The 18,776-nt window shown below is 42.7% G+C and overlaps 1 protein-coding gene across 1 annotated transcript in view; it reads left to right on the top strand.

Moving 5' to 3' along the window:
- The window catches only part of LOC137630701 (serine/threonine-protein kinase minibrain-like), a 168,105-nt gene that overhangs the window by 59,262 nt on the left and 90,067 nt on the right, over nucleotides 1–18,776 (top strand). Inside the window, exons 3-5 of the mRNA XM_068362334.1 lie at nucleotides 1,577–1,704; nucleotides 17,735–17,875; nucleotides 18,139–18,355. Of these exons, the coding sequence (XP_068218435.1) occupies nucleotides 1,577–1,704; nucleotides 17,735–17,875; nucleotides 18,139–18,355 (486 nt within the window). The remainder of the gene's footprint in view (nucleotides 1–1,576; nucleotides 1,705–17,734; nucleotides 17,876–18,138; nucleotides 18,356–18,776) is intronic.

Genomic DNA, 18,776 nt, shown 5'->3' with positions numbered 1-18,776 from the left:
GGTAAGGAAGTATGCTCTTCGCAGCTTGGTTTCTTAGGGTCCTTCCCATCCATGGCCTAAATCTTTTGAGATCCCCAACCTGTCAGATGTGGTTGGTAACAAGATAAAGAGAGTCCTATGACCTGTGAGAACACTTAAATTTTACATTGACAGAACCAAAAATTTTGTCTTGAATCTGAGTCTTTATGGTGTTCGGTCAAGAAGCCCGCCTTACCGATGTCTAAGTATGCCTTATCGTATTTTTTCAGGCTCTTAATTAAAGAGGCTCACGCTCACTGCAGTGAGACTGACCTTCGATTATTGAAAGTAAAGACTCATGAAGTCAGAGCTGTGGCAACATCAATGGCTTTTAAGCAAAATCGTTCCTTACGAAGCATTATGGATGCAACCTACTGGAAGAGTAAATCTGTGTTCGCTTCACATTATTTAAAGAATGTCTAGACTCTTTACGAGTACTGCTACACTTTGGGACCATTTGTAGCAGCGAATGCAGTAGTTGGTGAAGGTTCAACCACTACATTCCCCTTATCCTAATACCTTTTTTCTTCTCTTGAAACTATCATCTTTTTGGTTGTATGTGGAGACTGGGACAGTCTTCCGCAATCATTTGATTTTAGCGGGTGGTCAAGCTTGTTTCTTGAGAGCGCCCAGATCAAGGGTATTGGTGGAGGTCCTGTCATAGGGGTGTTCACCCCAGATATGACAGCTCCTAGAGGTCTTTCAGCCCCTTGAGTGGATCGCTGGGCTTCATAAGGATAGCGGACTAATGAGGCAAAGTATCATAAAAGTCAGCTTCCTTATCAGGTACTATCCTTAAGTTTGTTTTATATCAAAACTCTTGAGTTATATTCATATGATGTTTAATGCTGGTCTCTTACCCTCCACCAAGGGTGTGAATCAGCTATATATATATCCACCGGCTAAGTTAAATATTTAAAAATTATATTTTCATATTAAAATATATTTTTGAATATACTTACCCGGTGGATATATATAATTGAACGCCCTCCCTTCCGCCCCTCTAGAGACCCTATGGGCTGAGAAGAACTGGAGAACTTTGGAATAGTGATGGTATCCTGACGAGTGGTGGCGCTAGTGTACACCTAACAACCCAACACCTCGATCGCCTGCGAGTTTTGAATCGGCTGCCGACCATCGGAGATGTTAGCTATATATACATTCACCGGGATAGTATATTCAAAAATTTATTTTAATATGAAAATATCATATTTCATAAAAGGAATGTGCAAGAAATGTTTACTTTACTTTTACAGGTATTATTATCACAGGGATGCAGTGGTCTCCTAATTCTGGGTCCTAATTAAGAGTAGGAATCCTATCTAACTAAAAGAATATTCATGCCCTGAAAGTAGTTCAGATTAGAGTCGAAAAAATGACCCAATGTTTTTTTTTTTCTATTATTGCTCAAAGCCACACCATAGATAAAAATTACCTGTTTTCTACTGTATTGGGTGTAGAGTCTGTGTTAGCCATTGTCTATTTCTATTCTTATAGTCTTTTACTGTTGCTACTTTTTTTATAATTTTTAATGATTTCCTATTCTTTTGGACTACAGAAACTACGCCATACACAGATGAGGAAGGTGAATTCTCACCCGAAAAGGGAATGCCTTATTTAGCAGGCCGTTATAAATACACTAATGTTCTAGCCAGGGGCCAGTCTGCCATAATTATAAAGGTTTTGGTAAGTAGCTTCATTTTTTTTTTTTTTTTTTTTTTTTTTTTTTTTTTTTTTTTTTTTTTTTTTTTTTTTGCTGTACTTTATACACGGAAATTATATATTTGTTCCTATGTATATACAAACTGATGTCCTATTGGTGGGGAATATGTTTTCAGCCTGATCTTGACTGTCATTGAATAGGTTTAACAAGCAGTTAAGCAGCTGGTGGGAAGGAGGGCGAGGAGCTCCGCCGCCGTAACTGTCAAATTCTCTTCACTTAGGTTTTTGGCCATAAGAAGTACAGACATACTGTTATGCCCTTATTTGAGCTATACTGTACATCTTTTCTTTCACATGTGGTTTTTGTTAACCTGGCTGTAGATCCAGGTAAGAGTGTTCATAATTATCCTAGTGTGCCAAGTGTAGGTCATAGCCTTCTATGCAGTGTCAGGCTTATGCTCTGATGGGGAGGAAGAGAACTATGCTTTTCATTCCGCTCATTGGATGCTTCTGCTACCGTCACTCCTGTGTTTACACCCCTGGCATGGTCCCCGGGTAAAATGAGTCAGGAGAAATGAGGTCTCGGAGATACAGCGCCTGGCTTTCAGGTTCTGGTGGCTTTTACGGTTCCTCCAGTGTTTGCTGCATCAAAATGGGAGATATTTTGGACAGTGCAGGAAGAAGGGGGTAAAGCGCGACCTTTCGCCCTCAGAGGCAAGAAAAGCACGTTCTTCTTCTCTTACCCCCAAATCTCTTTCAAAAGCTCCTTCTCGCTCGTGCTCTTCCGAGAGATGATATAGTAGGAGCGCAGACTGACTAACTCTTAGCAACTCGGGGGTACGGGGGGGGGGGGGGGTTTGTTGCCTCCCCTAGAGGAGCAACTTCACCTTCAGCCACCAAGGAGCCATTCTCCCTTTCAGATCTTTTGCATGTGTTGCCGACCTTAGGAATTTCAGGACCCCCTTCGAAGGAGGAGCTGCTGCGCCTTCTTCAACGTGGTGCTAGGAAGGACCCTTCTCCAGAACCTTCAACATCTCACGCTCTGGAAGTGTGCGAAGTTCATCTCTCACCCATTCCTGCCCCTTCCATGCGCAGACAAGGTGATCACTTGTGTTCGCCTCTCAACGGCCTTCTGCCGATGACGAACCCACTCGCCATCCTGAGTCCTCGTCGTCCTGTAACTCTCAACCCTTTGTGTCTCCCCTCAGGAACCCTCAGGTTTCAGGTATAGATCTCCCGGGGACTAGCGCCCCTATTACCAGCAGCGCTAAAGGATGAGCATCGCCATCGCCTCACCCTTCTGGACACTCTTCCTCTGATCGCCGTTCGCGACGATCGAAAGATCTGATGGATCGTAGGTCATCACGATCCGCACACTCTTCTTCTAGAACGCGTTCACGCTCTAGAGCATCGCGCTCACGAAACCTCAGGTCTCAACGCTCTCCTTAGAGGTGTTCCTCTTCACGAGGAGAAGTCTCGCCATCACGATCTGTGGGATAATGATCACAATCTAGATCTACCAGATGCTTGGGTTCTAGATCTTTACGATCTAGATCACGAGAACGGCGCTTATTCTCGCGAGGATGACGCTCCTGTTCACAAGGGTGGCGTTCACACTCTCAAGGGTACCGTTCACAAGAATGACATTCTCGTGCTAGAGGCCGACGCTCGCATTCGTGAGATTGGCATTAGTGACATTCACGCCGTTCTCGAACGAGAGCTAGACGCTCCCGTTCACGATCACGAACCGCATGTTTGTGATCAAGGTCTAGATATTCCTTGTCTAGGGGTAGAGGTAGGCGCTCGCGCAGTCCATCAGCGGGTAGCCCCTCAACCTGACCTTCCAAACGACCTCCGACTAAACCTGATCATGAGAATGACCACTCCTCAGACAGGTGTCCAGCTAAACCCCAGTGCCTTTCGCTGCCTGGTTAGTATTAGCAAAGCACTTGCCTAGGCAATGCTTGGAAACACATCCCGCTGCGACATTTTCTCCAACGATAAGAGTTGTTTCTACTCGGAGCCCTTCTCTGCCGACCTTCGTGGACATATGTGCTTCTATGAAGCAGCTGGAAGGCGTTAGACCTTCTTCCTGTTTGGCTCCTAGTGCTCCTTTTGCGAGGACTTCTGCTCATGAATCGCGTCCGTTTTCACGTGAAACTCGCGATTTTCGTGAATTTCGTGAGCAAATCGACGATTTCTGCGAGCAATTCACGAGCAGGTGTGTTGGAACCGCAAGCAAGTGTGGTACTAACACCTTCGCTTTGACCTTCATCTTCTTCCACCTCCAGCGGAAGGCTGACACCCTTTCCAGAGGGTTTCAATGAGCCGCCTAATAGGTCCGTTAACGTACCTATTAGTCCAGATCCTGCTTCTCGTTTGAAGGAATATGTTCCTCTGCCTCAGAGGTTATCACCACCATCGACTGAAGCTCCTTCTAGAGTTCCCCCCAAGGGACACTATTCTCTTAGGCCTCCTAGGGAAGTCCAGGGCTTACCTAGAGGAACAGAACTTTCCCTATGGGTGAGGACTTTCATCACCACCATGCTAAAGTCCCTGAATGTGGTTCCTCCACTGCCACAACCTCCGACCTTCCCAGTCAAGGCAACCCTGAGGATTCCTTTGGGACTCTCGTCGAGTTCGTCCATTGGGAGTTAAGACCCTAGAAGGAGGTCAACGTCAGACAAGGCACGCAGATCACCTCCAACCCGATCGCGTGCTGAAGGTCCTTAAGCTTCTGTCTCGTATATGGCCAACCTACCCTTTACTCCAATGAAGGCAACGGAAGTCATAACTAAGAGACAGAAAAGAAGGATTAGAAGCGTAACTCCACCTCATGCTGACGACCTGAGTGGCAGAGGGAAGTGAGCACGTCTACGGAAGTTGCCCTGTCTCCAGCATATCCTGGCAACTACTTGAACCACTCCAGACTCCTATGGGTGAGAGCTCGGAAGTGGAAGGACAAAGCGATCCTGAGGACGATGCTTTGCCAGCTGCCGTTAGCCCTAAGCAACGGAGGATCAATGGAAGGAGTCTGAATACGCCTTCTGACAGGTGGTGGCCTGCATTCGCTCCATCAATGGGCTGCCAGATCCATCGGCAGCTCCTCTTGAGGGTAAGGATAAGGTCCCGGACCAGTTTTATGGCACCCAGAGACCCCTGTAGGCCAGTGCAGCTTTGCCCTGGTCAAAGAGGTTAAGGAGTTCTAGGCAGTAGGCAGTTTCTCAGGCAACTGGTTCATCTTCCTCCCTTTGTCGCAGTTCATCCTCTTTACTCTTCCCTCATCCGTATGTGTTTCAGAGGAGGTATTACGAGATCCTCAGGGAGTCTCTCCTTACCCTGCCTCTTGACCACTCTATAGAGGCACTTTTGAGAGGCACGCCGTTCGAGAAGGTTACAGGACTGCCTGTCTTGCTTTCGACCTCTTGAGATACTCAATCAGGATAAGGTCCCTAAGTACGCCATGCAGGTTACTTCGGGGCTCGACTTCTGGTTGGGTTCTTTAGGACAACTGATCCGGTCCCAGGACTGGCCTCAGGAGTCCACTAGGAAGTCTATGGAGACTTTCCTATTGTCTGGTACTCGGGCCATCGAGTTTCTCTCCTATCAAGTGGTGAACCTCTGGGCTAACACCAAGGATGCCGTCATAGGAAGATTCCATAGACAACTCCCTCAGGCTGATGTGGTGATACTCAGGAATGCTCCTGTTGAAGGTAGCTCTCTCATTAATCACGATTGATTGATTGATTGATTTGAGGTTTTCTGGCATCCTGACATCTAAGGTCATGGACGCCGTCTTTAATCCTGAGGATGTCGAGCAGTTGGCAGAGAAGTGGAGGTAATCCATCCTGCACTCCCTCATCCAGGTCTTAACAACTAGGTCTTTCACTTCCCATCCATAAAGGAAACCATCTCCGAAACTGCAAATGAAAAGGGCTAGAGACCCAAAACAACAGGGTCATGAGGTGTCTAAATAGGCCTTTCGAGGTAAAAAGTTCTTTCATGGAGGCAAAGAGAAGAGGGGGTCCGACCGAGGCTGATCCCACTAGGAAGGGCAATCCTCCCATACGACCACGTGTGGGGAGATGCCTGCAGAGCTGCTGGCCGAACCCTGGACAATCGAAGTGATTCGTTCAAGGTATCGCGTCCCATTCACTCTCCCTCCACTGACACGAGTGCCTCTTCCATCGAACTCCTATGCGAAGGGATCTGCACAGGAGTTTGCTCTTCGGGCAGAAGTCCAAACCATGTTGGAGAAGGGTGTTCTCTAAAAGGTCCTCAATGGATCCCCAGGCTTCTAGAGTAGACTCTTTCTTGTGAAAAAGGTGGCTGGAGGCTGGAGACCAGTCATCGACCTCTCGGCTCTGAACAGGTTTTTAGAACAGACCCCGTTCAGAATAGAGATGGCTGACACGGTCAAACAAGCAGTAAGACTGCGGGACTTCATGTGCACTCTAGATCTAAAGGACACATACTTCCAGATCTCAATCCATCCGTCTTCCAGGAAGTATCTAACATTCATGCTAGACCAGAAACATTACCAGTCCAAGGTGCTGTGTTTCGGTCTTTCCACAGCGCCTCAGGTCTTCACAAGAATGTTCGCCCTAGTGTCATCTTGGTCCAACAGAGTCGTCATCCGTCTCCTAAGATACTTGGATGACTGGCTGGTTCTGGCAGACTCGGAGGCGGTCCTTCTTTTTCACTGAGACGAGCTTGTAAGGTTTTGCCAGAATCTGGGGATCATGGTAATCCTTGAGAAGTCTCACCTGCTTCCCTCTCAAGAACTGTTATACCTGGCCATGTGAATAGACGGCACAAAGCTCTCCCATCAAATGAAAGGATTCGGAGGATGAGGAAGGTAGCACAGACCTTCCTCAGGTGAGAAGAGCTCCCAGCGCAGAGCTGATTTCGTCTGCTCGGTCACCTCTCCAGTCCGATTATTTCCCAACAGTCGCTTCAGGATGAGATCCCTCCAGCAGCATATGAAATCCCAATGGAATCAGTCCACTGATCCCAGGATTGTCTAGTCTGCTTAGGACAAGAGGAACTTTCGGACCTCAGATGGTGGCTGGCAGACCCAAACCTCTGCAAAGGGTCAATCTTCTCTTTTCTCCCCCGGAGTTGATGCTCTTTTCAGATGCATCAAAAGAAGGGTGGGGGCCTACTTGCTGCACTACATCATCTCTGGCCAATGGTCCAAATCAGAAAGGTATCAGCACTTAAATCTCTTGGATATGTGGGCAGCCTTTCTTGTCCTCCAACAGTTCCACCAGTCCCTGGTGGGGCACTCCATGGTATTGATGAGCGACAATACCACGGTAGCTGCTTACCTAAACAAGCAAGGAGATACCTTGTCTCAGCAGCTGTGCCATCTAGCAGTAGAGATACTCATATGGGCAGAAGACAACTCTGTGACCCTATCGGCTTGCTTCATTCCAGGCAAACGGAATGTGCTGGCGGACAATCTGAGGAGAGCGACTCAGATAGTGAGCTCTGAGTAGTCTTGAATCCTCTAGTAACCAACTAAGTCCTGACTTTGTGGGGTTTCCCGACTATGGATCTGTTCGCAACAGCCCTGAACTTTAGGCTCCCGTTATACTGCTCCCTAGTCCCTAATCCCCAAGCTCTTTGGGAAGATGCTTTCCAACAACTGTGGGTAAACCTGGACGCGTATGCATTTCCCCCCCAATCTGTTTGGTGAGAAAAATCTTCAACCACCCTCTTTCATTCATTCATTCATGCAGATTGCCATGCCTATAGCATGACACGGGCTCTTGTCGTTGGACAGCCCGTACAACCACCCTCTTAATAAGAGAATGCCTTTATGAAGTCATTGAGCTCCAGCACGGCATATCATTCTCGTGCTGAAGCTTGGCGATGGGCAAGAGGGCTCTTGAACTTGGGGAAATTGCTCCCCCAGTTTGAATCTAAATTTCTCTCTCTCTCTCTCTCGTCTTTTTCTTCTGAATATTACTTCGATCTTCTTCTAATTTTATAAGCTTTATTTTGTGTTGCTGTCCCAACTCTGAGTAAAATTTCCCATATGTATGTGTATATATGTATTTTTTTTTTTCCCATCGTGTGGATGTTTCTACATCTGTTATTGCCACTGGTGTGGATGTTTCTACATCCGTTATTGCTGCCTGCTGTGATGAATGGCAGGAGGTGTCACAGTTGGAAGGTATTTGCGCTGAAAGCTACATGTGAGAGTATTGGATGATCTCAGCCGTTCCGAAGATGGTTTGGACATTTTTGATGGAACTAATCTCAAGTGTTGTGTCTTCGGAATCCAGGGGGATCTAATGCTTGGGGTAGGACTCAAGGCTTTTAGCCGGAAGCCCGTCATTACAGATATGGGGAGGATGATTCCATAGTTTCTTGGTCTCAGTCCTAACAGGTGGGTTCAGCTTACACCTGTGCCTCTATATCTGTTTTGATGCTATCCTACGTGTAGGGTATGGAGTGGACCATCTGGGAAGTATACTCTCATTGTGCCGATAGTGGAGAGTGCAAATTTCCTTTCTGACGTGTGATGTCTTAGTATTCTTGAGCAGGTAAATCAAACTCTTACTAATCTCTACCCTGTCTTGTGGACTCTTCTAACAACAAACCCCCATCCCCTGGATATGCTGACTCCCCCCGGCACTGTTAACGACCTCTGATAAGTCTATTAAGGAAACTTCGGTTGATGACCTTGGAACTGGAAAGGACCATTCTACTGATATCCCTAAGTTGAGTAATTTGGGTGACACGAGGAATAAGTAACATGAATAATATTAAAATTAGTAACTTGAATGTCATGGCTGCTCTCTGCAATAAGGTACCAAAGGATTTGGATGTATATAGGCCTGCTAACTGGTTGGAAAAAGATGCTGAGTTAGTTATGTCTTCCCAGAGAAAGCCAAAACCACCAATGTGGCTTGTAGCTGAATCTAAGGAGGTTACAGGGAATTATTTCAAAATATGCAAATTAATTCGGCAAAAAGTAGGAACTATTGCACTGGGTGATATATTTCTTTTTGAAAAAAATAGTTTCCTTATCCATGCCAAATCAAGCACATTCTGTAACACTGTCCAACCTACAAACAACTAATGATGGTATTAAGTTAGATGTCAAACCCCACCAAAATTCTAGTTATGGAAGGGGAGTAGTTTTTAACAGAGATCTGTATGAATTTACAGAAGAGGAGATACTGGCCATGTGTCCACTAAATGTATGGAAAGTTCGCAAAGTCCCTGGTAAATCAATGATTATCCTTACTATCCAGGATGCTAATGTAACTTTCCATATTATTATTGAAAACAAAATGGTAAAGTATGACCATTCAAGCAGAAGCCACTGCAGTATTTTAATTGTTTTAAGTTTGGACACCCGTCTAAAGTTTGCCAAAATGAGAAAATGTGTGGTATTTGCCCCAAATCTTACCATGGAGAATGAGCACTTCAAGAGAGGTGTTTAAATTGCAACAAAAATCATAAATCCAGTTGGAAGAAGCTGCTCTTAAATCTAATTTAGAATTTAAGTGTGGGACGTGCCAAGAGACTATTAACTAAATCAAATAGCTATGCTAAGGCATTAAAATCAAACCCACATAGTACTGCCAATAGCTCTAGAAAAAGAAATATACCATCTGATAAAAGGCTGAATGATAAGGTAAGCATATTACTTGAGGCTTTACTACAGTGTATTAACACTAGGGCATTGCCCATCCCTGTACAGCCTTCGTCCCCAATCACAAAAACTGGTACAAACCTCTCTTGGGTCATGTCCTTGCCTGATTTGATGGAGGTTCCACTTGAAACCAGCTTACCTGATGCACCTGTAGTGGAAAAGGTGCAAAAACCTAGAATCTTACCATCTATTAAGCGTAAAAGAGAGAGACCTCCATCTCTCTCACCCCCCTCCATTAGAAACATTTAAGTTATGACATGAAATAAATTTGATGTTTAGTCTGTTGATGTTTCTAATGAACCAGAAGATAAATTGAATAAATCAGAAATTAAAGTTGAGGTCCACCATTCACCTCAACAAATAGATCAAAAGGACACAAACAAAAAGACAAACCTAAAACCCAACATATCAAGACCATCTCTGAAGAAACCTACAAGTAATAATGTTAGATTAAAAAGTGCAAATGGGAAGACCTCATCCAAGATGACTTCCAGAAATAATCCATAGTTTTCTCCATTTTGCAATGGAATTGTCTGGGTTTAAGGGCCAAATATGAAGAACTTAGGCTCCTAATTCATGAACATTCCCCCATAATTATATGTCTACAAGAAAGTATGCTTGATGCTAACACTCCTTGTCCTCGAGAGTATGTTAGTTATAGAACACCGTATAATCAACAAGCAGGGAGCCATGGCGGAAGTCTCACGTACGTTCGCCGAGATGTTCCCCAAATACCTTTGTCCATTCGTACACCCCTGCAGACAGTGGTTGTATGAATTGATTTAGGGAGAAAATATACAATATACTCTCTGTACTTGCCTCCAAATGATAATATTTTTTATGATAATTTAGTAGAGGTCATTCAACATCTCCCTCAACTTTTTTTCTTACTGGGAGGTATGAATGGTAGACATCCTTTATGGGGTGATGTTTTAGCAAACACAAGGAACAATATCATATCATCAATTGTGGAAAACTAGGATGTCGGGCTCCTTAATACAGGAGAGCCCACACACTGGGATAGATTTCGTGAGCTAAGCAAAATTGAAGGGAATGCAGAGCAGTTTGAAAATATTGATGATGCCATAGACTTAACTGAATAGAACCCTTCATACAGCAGGAGTTAATTCAATTCCCAAAACAACAAGGTTATTCAAACAATGACCAGTTCCCTGGTGGTCTGCAGAAATACTGTAAATGCCCTGCACTGAGCCACAAGAAGGTCTTTAACTCGATTAACTCTATTGCGTAGGTGCCATACTGAGGACAATTTGATTATATACAAGAAATGTAGAGCACAATTCCGTCGTACCATGAAAGAAGAAGCTAGGCGCCAGTCTTGGGTATCTTTTGTTTCCTCCATTAACATTAGAACACCACCCTCCTCTATCTGGAGGAAAGTAAAAAAGATAGCTGACAAATTCACCCCCAACCCACCACCTGCGTTGAGAGATAATTATCAGCATGTGACTGGATCAACCGAGGTTAGCAATGCCCTAACTGATCATTTCTCAAATGTATCATGCAAGTGTGAAGCAGCCCCCTGGTCACCAATATAGGAGCATTGAAGAAAAGAAAATTTTAAATTTTGCAACAGGAAGGGAAGAGTCATACAATTCTCTTTTTACTGAAAGAGAATTTGATTCTGCACTTTCTATATGTAATGATACAGCCCCTGGACCTGATGGAATTTCATATGCAATGATTAAACATGTACCTGTTAATGCAAAGTCATTTATTTTAAGCATTATTAAGAGAAAATGGCATGATCATAGTTATCAAAGTGTTTGGGAATTAGCCATTGTGTTAGCCTTTTTAAAACCCAGTAAGGATAAGTTTATAGCAGCAAACTATCAACCAATTGTCTTGACATCTTGCTTATGTAAGATCATGGAGAAGATGGTCAATGCAAGACTGATGTGGTACATGGAAAAGAAGGGTATTTTATCACCTATCCGGTGTGGATTTAGAAAAATGCACTCAATGACTGATGCGTTGATACGACTTTAGTCACCTATTTGTGAAGCCTTTGCTTCCGAACAGCACCATGTAACGGTCTTTTTTTATTTTTCTTTTTTTACCTTGAAAAGGCATATGATACTGCATGGAGATATGGTATACTTGAAATCATTCATAATTTGGGATTACAAGGAGAGCTACCATTGTTCATTCAATCATTCATTTTACATAGATTTTTTCAAGTGAGAGTGGGGGATACTCTTATCAGAGAGAAAAAGTCAGGAAGTAGTTCCCCAGGGTAGTGTTCTAAGTGTAACACTTCGCACTATTCTTCTTTCCTGAAGATATTTTCTCAACACTATTTGTAGATCTCTCTAAATCATTTGCTGGAGCTAGAATGGCAATGGTTGAGAGAAAGTTACAACTCGCAAACGACAAAATAATTCAATAGGCTGATATGAATAGATTTAAGTTTTCGACAAGTTAAACTGTTATTGTACATTTCTATCGTATTTGGGGTGTACATTCAGACCCTGATATGTACATCAAAGGCCAACGGATTCCATGTGCAAATGAAGCAAGGTTTTTAGGCTTGGTACTTGATTGTAGGTTGACATGGGTTTCTCACTTAAAATCATTAAAAGCAAAATGTCTTGATGCCTTGAAGCTTTTTAAAGTTTTGTCCCCTACATTATGGGGGCAGATTGCAAAACTATTTTAAAGTTATACAAGGCCCTAATCTTTTCAAAAATTACTTATGAGTGTGAAATATACTCAGCCACGCCAAGTCGACTAAAGATTGGCAACAAGAGCATTTAGAACTTTGCCTCTTCCAAGCCTCCTTGTGGATGCTGGAGAATTACCTTTAAACCTTTACCAAAAGTCTTCTATTATTCGGTATTGGTTTAGGTTACAAAAGCCTCCTAATTCTTTAGCTTGTCAAAACTGCAAGCTTTGTAAAGCACTCGACATACTTTGAGATGCACTCAAAATCCCCTCAACCTTACGGTTTTCAGGTGAAACAACTGATACACAGTCTTGATGCAGTTAGAAGTAAGGTGCTTCCACTCATAGAAATTACCAGAGGTATCTTTCTGTAAATATTTTATTAGAGTTAAAAAGAATATGACTGACATAGAAGTCGGGTCTCTTTTTATGGAACATGTTGCAGAACATAAGGAATCTACTTTTATATATACTGATGGCTCCAAATCCGATGCCGGCATTGGATTTGGAGTATATAGTAATGCTTTTAATTGTGGAGGTGCACTTCCTCTAACAGCTTCCCTATTTATGGTCAAACTATACGGCATACTAACTGCTATCGAGAAAGTGTTACAAGATGAGGGCAATTTTACCATTTAGTCATGCAAGAAGTGTCCTACAAGCTTTAGAAGTTTTTAATTCCAATAACCCTTTAGTTTTAAACATTTTAGAGTGGCTTTTAATATTCGTATGAAAGGTATAACAGTTCGATTTTGTTGGGTTCCGGCACTCTTAGGTGTGTCTGGAAATGAGAAGGCAGATTCAATGGCCAAGAATGCTGCAGCTGAGTTGCTATCAAGAAGTTACCCATTCCTAGTAATGAATTTTTACCTGCAATTAAGAATTTTATTAATAATAATTGGTAATGGCATTGGGATGGTGTACTTGAAAGTAAGATGAGAAAAATAAGTAATGTTATATATCCTTGGAGGTATAATGGGATGCCCTGAAAGTGAGAGACTACTCTTTGTCGTCTGCATTGGTTGAACTCGGCTGACACACCAGTTTTTGCTGGCTGGCCAACATCAACCATATTGCGACGTCTGTTTGGTACCATTGACAGTGAGGCATTTTTTGACCGAATGCTCAACATACAGTAGTCAAAGAAATAGATATCTGTTTGAGGCTCAAGGTGAGGATGGCAGGTTCATCCTTGCTAAGATTCTTGGACATGATGTGTCCTACCGTACTTGTGGTATTTTTAGCTTTCTATTTCAGAAGCAGGTCATCTGAAAGACATTTAATTTTTAAAATGACACCTTTGTTTTTATGGTTTTAATAGGATATTCTTTTATTTTATTTTTTTTATTTTTACAGTAAACAATATCGGCATCAATGACCTTGAATGTCATGATGCCAGTAAACCTCAAATCAATCAAGTCCTCAACCAGGTCCGAGCTGGTCACAACTTACGAATGACTCAAATAGCTCCACTATGGCATCATGCAGAATGGCTCCCGGACCTCCTGCACCTCCTCAGAGATCAGGAGGGAACTCCCTCCATGACACATCCTGCTCAAACAACCTCTTGCCAACATTTATCACAGAGCCATAGCTTTGCTTTGGCTTCACGCCTGGAGACTGTCTAGCACCTCCTTACACAGAGAGGCTTTTTGCAACGAGTTGCGAAAAGAATGGCTGGAAACCTCAGACAATCCACAGAAGCAGTCTACCTAGCAAAGTGGTCAGTTTTCTGTGGTTGGTGTTATGAAAGGGGTATCTCTCCCCTCGATGCCTCTGTTCCAATTATAGCGGAGTTCCCCATGCACCTTCAGGAAAAAATGCTTCTCTTGGTTAAGGCAGTCAAAGGCTACCGCTCAGCCTTGAGTCTCACCTTTAAACTGGAATTGGATATTTCCTCCTCGTTGAAACTTTCCTTTCTCATATGTACTTATGAGCTTCCTTGTCCTCAGTTGGAACTTAGACCTCCTCCTTGGAATATGGTTCAGGTTCTTCAGTCTCTGAAGGGCCACCCTTACGAACCATTACGCCAGGCTTCAAATCGCTACCTCACGTGGAAGACAGTGTTCCTACTCGCTTTGCTATGTAGTCTGATGTCTCCCACTCTAGGAGATGGGGAGAAGTAATTCTCAGCTGCGTCCCTGAGTTCATTGCTAAGACTCAAAATCCGGGTGTGCTGGATTACATCTAGGTTTGGCCCATTCTAAATAGAGAGTCTTCGTTCTGTAACCAAATATCCAGACCAACTGGTACTTAGTCCAGTAAGGAATCTGAGGTGTTACCTGAAAATAACTACAGCAGTTCGCCCCCATGTGCAAGTACTTTTCGTTAGCACGGGGAAGGTCAAGAGGAGGGTCCCGAGAAATACCATTTCCTCATAGATTCGGAAGGTGATTGAAAGAGAGCACTCAATCCAAACCCCCCTCCTTCCAAACGATCCAGAGCTCATGACGTCTGGGGCATTGCAACATCCCTGGCATTCAAGAAAAACTACTGTGGCACAGGTAATGCAAGCAGGCATGTGGAAGCGTCAAATGACCTTCATCGCCCACTACCTGCAAGACGTAACCCACAGGAACATGGAGACCTTTCTCATTGGTCCTGTGGTGGCTGCACAACAAGTGATCTAAACATCTGAAGCTCTTGATGGACAAGTACAGAGGATAGAGGGCTGAGGTTACCCGGGTTAGACTGTGGTGAATGAGTAAGAATGACTGGCTCCCTCCTTTCACCTTCTCCCCCCATGGGGAATACAGCTCTGCAAGCCTCAGCACAGCTGACCTCACCTCACTGCAGGTAAGGCTCATTTCCCTTGTGCTTCCTAAGTATAGAATAATACTTTATATCCCCAATACCTCTTTTAGGGAGGGTAGGCAGTTAATTCTAATAGCCAGGCCTTCTCCATCTTGAGGCTCAATACTACACAGTATTCTAGAAGTTTTATTCCAGCTGTTACCAAGTTGTGGAATGATCTTCCTAATCGGGTAGTTGAATCAGTAGAACTTCCAAAGTTCAAAGTTGGAGCAAATGTTTTTATGTTGACCAGGCTGACATGAGTCTTTTTATTGTTTATATATGACATATCTATTTTTGACATTGTTCATAGTTTATATAGGACATATCTGTTTTGACGCTGTTACTGTTTTTAGAATGATATATTGTTAATTTATTCTCATCATTTATTCATTTCCTTCCCTCAGTGGGCTATTTTTCCCTGTTGGACCCCTTGGGCTTATAGCATCTTGCTTTTCCAACTAGGGTTGTAGCTTGGGTAGTAATAATAATAATAATAATAATAATAATAATAATATTGGTCAAGTCTTAAGAACTCTAGTTCTTGTACTCGAGTTCCTACGTTAGAGACAAGCCACACTGCTAGTTTCAATCACACACAAGCTTCTGCAGTCTGCTGTCAAGTGAATTACCTTATATTGGCGCTTGATTTTAGTGAGGGTAAGGTTCCTACTACAATCAATCACAGATCATAATACAGAGAACTCCGGGTCATGACAAAGGCCAGTTGGTGAGGACATCCTCCCTCCTAAGAATGAGTCGCCCCTATGAATAGCGGAGTGTTTATATTTGCGCCAGAACACATGACAAATTTGTAAGTAATGTGTATTTTTCCTAGCATACAAACCTGGAGTTATTTATACAAATTGGCCCGCCACCCAATCCCCCTAGAAGTCCTGCCAGAAAGCATAGTGGTTACTCAGCTGAGAGGTGTGAGTGAGCGGGCTAGCCAGTCTACCTCATCTACACCTGCTAACTAGCAGATGGGGTAGTTATCCCTCACTAAAATTATCTTGGCTCGTCTTTCAGCAACGCCGAAAGTAATACCTCTATAGATAGCTCCAGGTTTGTATGCCAGGAAAAATTCAAATTATGTACAAATTTATTTTTTACCTTTGTTAGATTGATGTAAGGGATGACTATTGACCCAGTCAAGCACCGAGCAGTGATCAAGTTTCTATATTTAAAAGGTTGTACTCCGAAACAGACCTTTGATGAAATAAATGAAACTTGTGGAGATGTTGCCCCATCAAATGATGTTGTAAAACGCTGGAATCGCGAGTTCAAGTGTGGCCGAACATTGCCGAAGCAGTACCCTTTCCTAGACGCCCCCATTCTGCCATGGATGAAGAGACCATCCATCAAGTAGATGCTGCTGTTTTGGAAGACTGCTGTATAACTCTTTGTCACATAGCCCAAATTGTGAAGATAAGTGTAGGATCTGTGGAAAAAATCTTTCAGGATCATTTGCACATGCATAAGGTGTGTGCACGGGGCATTCCCAGGCTCCTTCTTTTCAGAAGTAGGAGGTTCTTTTGGACATGTCAACAAAACCAGGAAGCCTTTTTTGACTCATTGCACAGGATGAAACATGGGTCTATCACTATGATCCTGAGACTAAACTCCAGTCTATGCAGTGGAAGCCCTTTGATCTTCCACCCCCAAAGAAGGCAAATTGCAACCCTCTGCAGGAAAGGTCACACTTAGAATCTTTTGGGACCAGTACGGAGGGGTGATGACTGATTTCCTGGCCAAGGGTACCACAATTACTAGGACTTGCTATGATTCACTATTGCGTAAATTGTGATAATCCATCAAACTCAAAAAGTGCAGCATGCTGAGCAGAGGAGTCAGACTCCTGCAAGACAATGCTCCAGTTCACAACTCTCATATTGCCCTGACAAGCACACTGATGGCTATGAAATTCTTTTGCACCCTACTAATTCTCCTAACCTGGCACCATCTGACTTTCACCTCTTTCCAACCATGAAGTCATTTTTGAAGAATACATTTTCCAGATGATGAGACACTGATTTCCAAGGCGGAGTCATGGTTTGAAGCTCAACCCACCGACTTTTACAAACAAGGTCTTCAGAGTTGCATAAAACTATGGGAAAAATGCATAACCCTGGATGGTGCCTATGTCGAGAAAGTCTAATAACTTTCAAGATGGGTCTGTCTATGTCTGTTGGAAGTGGGTCAGGGGAAATCCTTGCTGAATGCCCCTCGTATACCATTCCATTGATCATCATATACTGCACTAGGTATACAGTATTATTCTGGACTGCTATTCTTTTCCGGGGAAGGGATCCCTCCTTTGACCATGTACCAATCCTTTTGGACAGGCCAGGGCCGATTAGTCTATGCTTCCCAATGATAGACAGATAGAAGGTTGCTTGGGTCGTCTCCTTCACTTCCGTACGGGACTAGGTAGATTGGCATTTCCAGGGAAGAAAAAGAACCAACCAATTTAGTTATTGGGGGACTTCAATCCACCAAGCAGTGAGCCTCCCTACCTAGAGACGATGGTTTGTATTTCACATAGGAACAAATTGCAAAAATTTTTAAATAATTTGTATTTTTACCTAGCTATACAAACCTGAGTCTGTTAGAGTAAACTTCTCTCCTCAACCACCTCTCTGTCCTGAACTGAAAGGTCATAACTGCTTGTTAAAACAATTCAACGGCCAGTCAGATTGCGCTGAAAACATTCCCTATGTAAAGGATGATGGTATGTATATCTTGAAAAAATACATAAAACTTTAAGAATTTGTGATATTTTTGGAGAACTGTTTGCATAATTCTTTGAAACTTATAGCTTTTGTAAAATAGATAAAGTTAAGGCCACAAATTGCAAAAAATTGTTTTCTTAATGCAGTATATATTTTTCTTTTCACATGACAGGATACATTTCATAATGATCGACCTTTAGCCATTAAAGTATTGCATCGCGTTTATAAGCCCATTGGTTCTCAGGAAGCAGACATATTACTAGAGCTGCATAGAGCAGACCCTTGGTTACACGTGCCATTTGCCAGACTCTTGGTAAGTTCAAGTCTTAAATTACTTTTTGTAATGCTTTATTTGTAATATATAGTTGAATATTTTTTTCGTTTTCTCAGTGATTTTAATTCAGGTACTGTATCAGATTACATGCTCAATAAAGTGAATTATGGTAATTAGCTGTTACTTTCTGATTTCACAAAAGTAACTATGGAGAAATTTATTTGGCAGATGTGTATTGAGAAGTAAGTTAAAAAATGCATATCTGTATCTAATACAGTACTTATAAAATTTTCTTATTTCAGAACCAATTTTTGTATGGTCCTCATTATTGTTTGGTTTTTGAGTTTTTGAGTCCGACGCCCCTATATAATCATTATGACCAAAGGAACATTCGTGAAGCCTCGGCATTACCACACATCAGAGACCTCACTGTAAAGTTGCTCACCGTCCTTGGTTTCTTATACAAGCAAAATGTTATCCATGCAGATCTCAAGCCAGAAAATATTCTCCTGTGTAAAGGTAAGTTGTATATGAATACCAAGTTGATATATTCATCTTATACATTAACTAAAGACAATTAATTCCCAATAGAAATGATGACTTGGAGCCCTTTCACTTGTCAGTATTTGTTCCTACTCATAATACAAACCATCGACCTGTTGTAAGAGTACGACTTCAGCGAAGCTGGAAACTCCCATTAAACTTTTAACAAGGTAAGCAGTGGTTGTCTGTTGGGTGGGAGTAGAGGTAAAGCAAACCTCACATTGACTTATGCTGCTGGAAAATACAGACGTACTTTTCGGTATCCTCATCGGGCTCTTTAAATCTTTTGATTATCTTTGAGATTGAATAAATGCTCTAGCAGACAGTTTTGTCAGAAAAACATTAATGGAAGAAGCCAAGGATTGCACTTTTTCCTGATAATCTTTAGTGTGTAACA

Source organism: Palaemon carinicauda, chromosome 38, assembly GCF_036898095.1.
Source record: "Palaemon carinicauda isolate YSFRI2023 chromosome 38, ASM3689809v2, whole genome shotgun sequence".
Taxonomy (NCBI): domain Eukaryota; kingdom Metazoa; phylum Arthropoda; class Malacostraca; order Decapoda; family Palaemonidae; genus Palaemon; species Palaemon carinicauda.
This window is presented reverse-complemented; position numbering and strand designations above follow the sequence as displayed.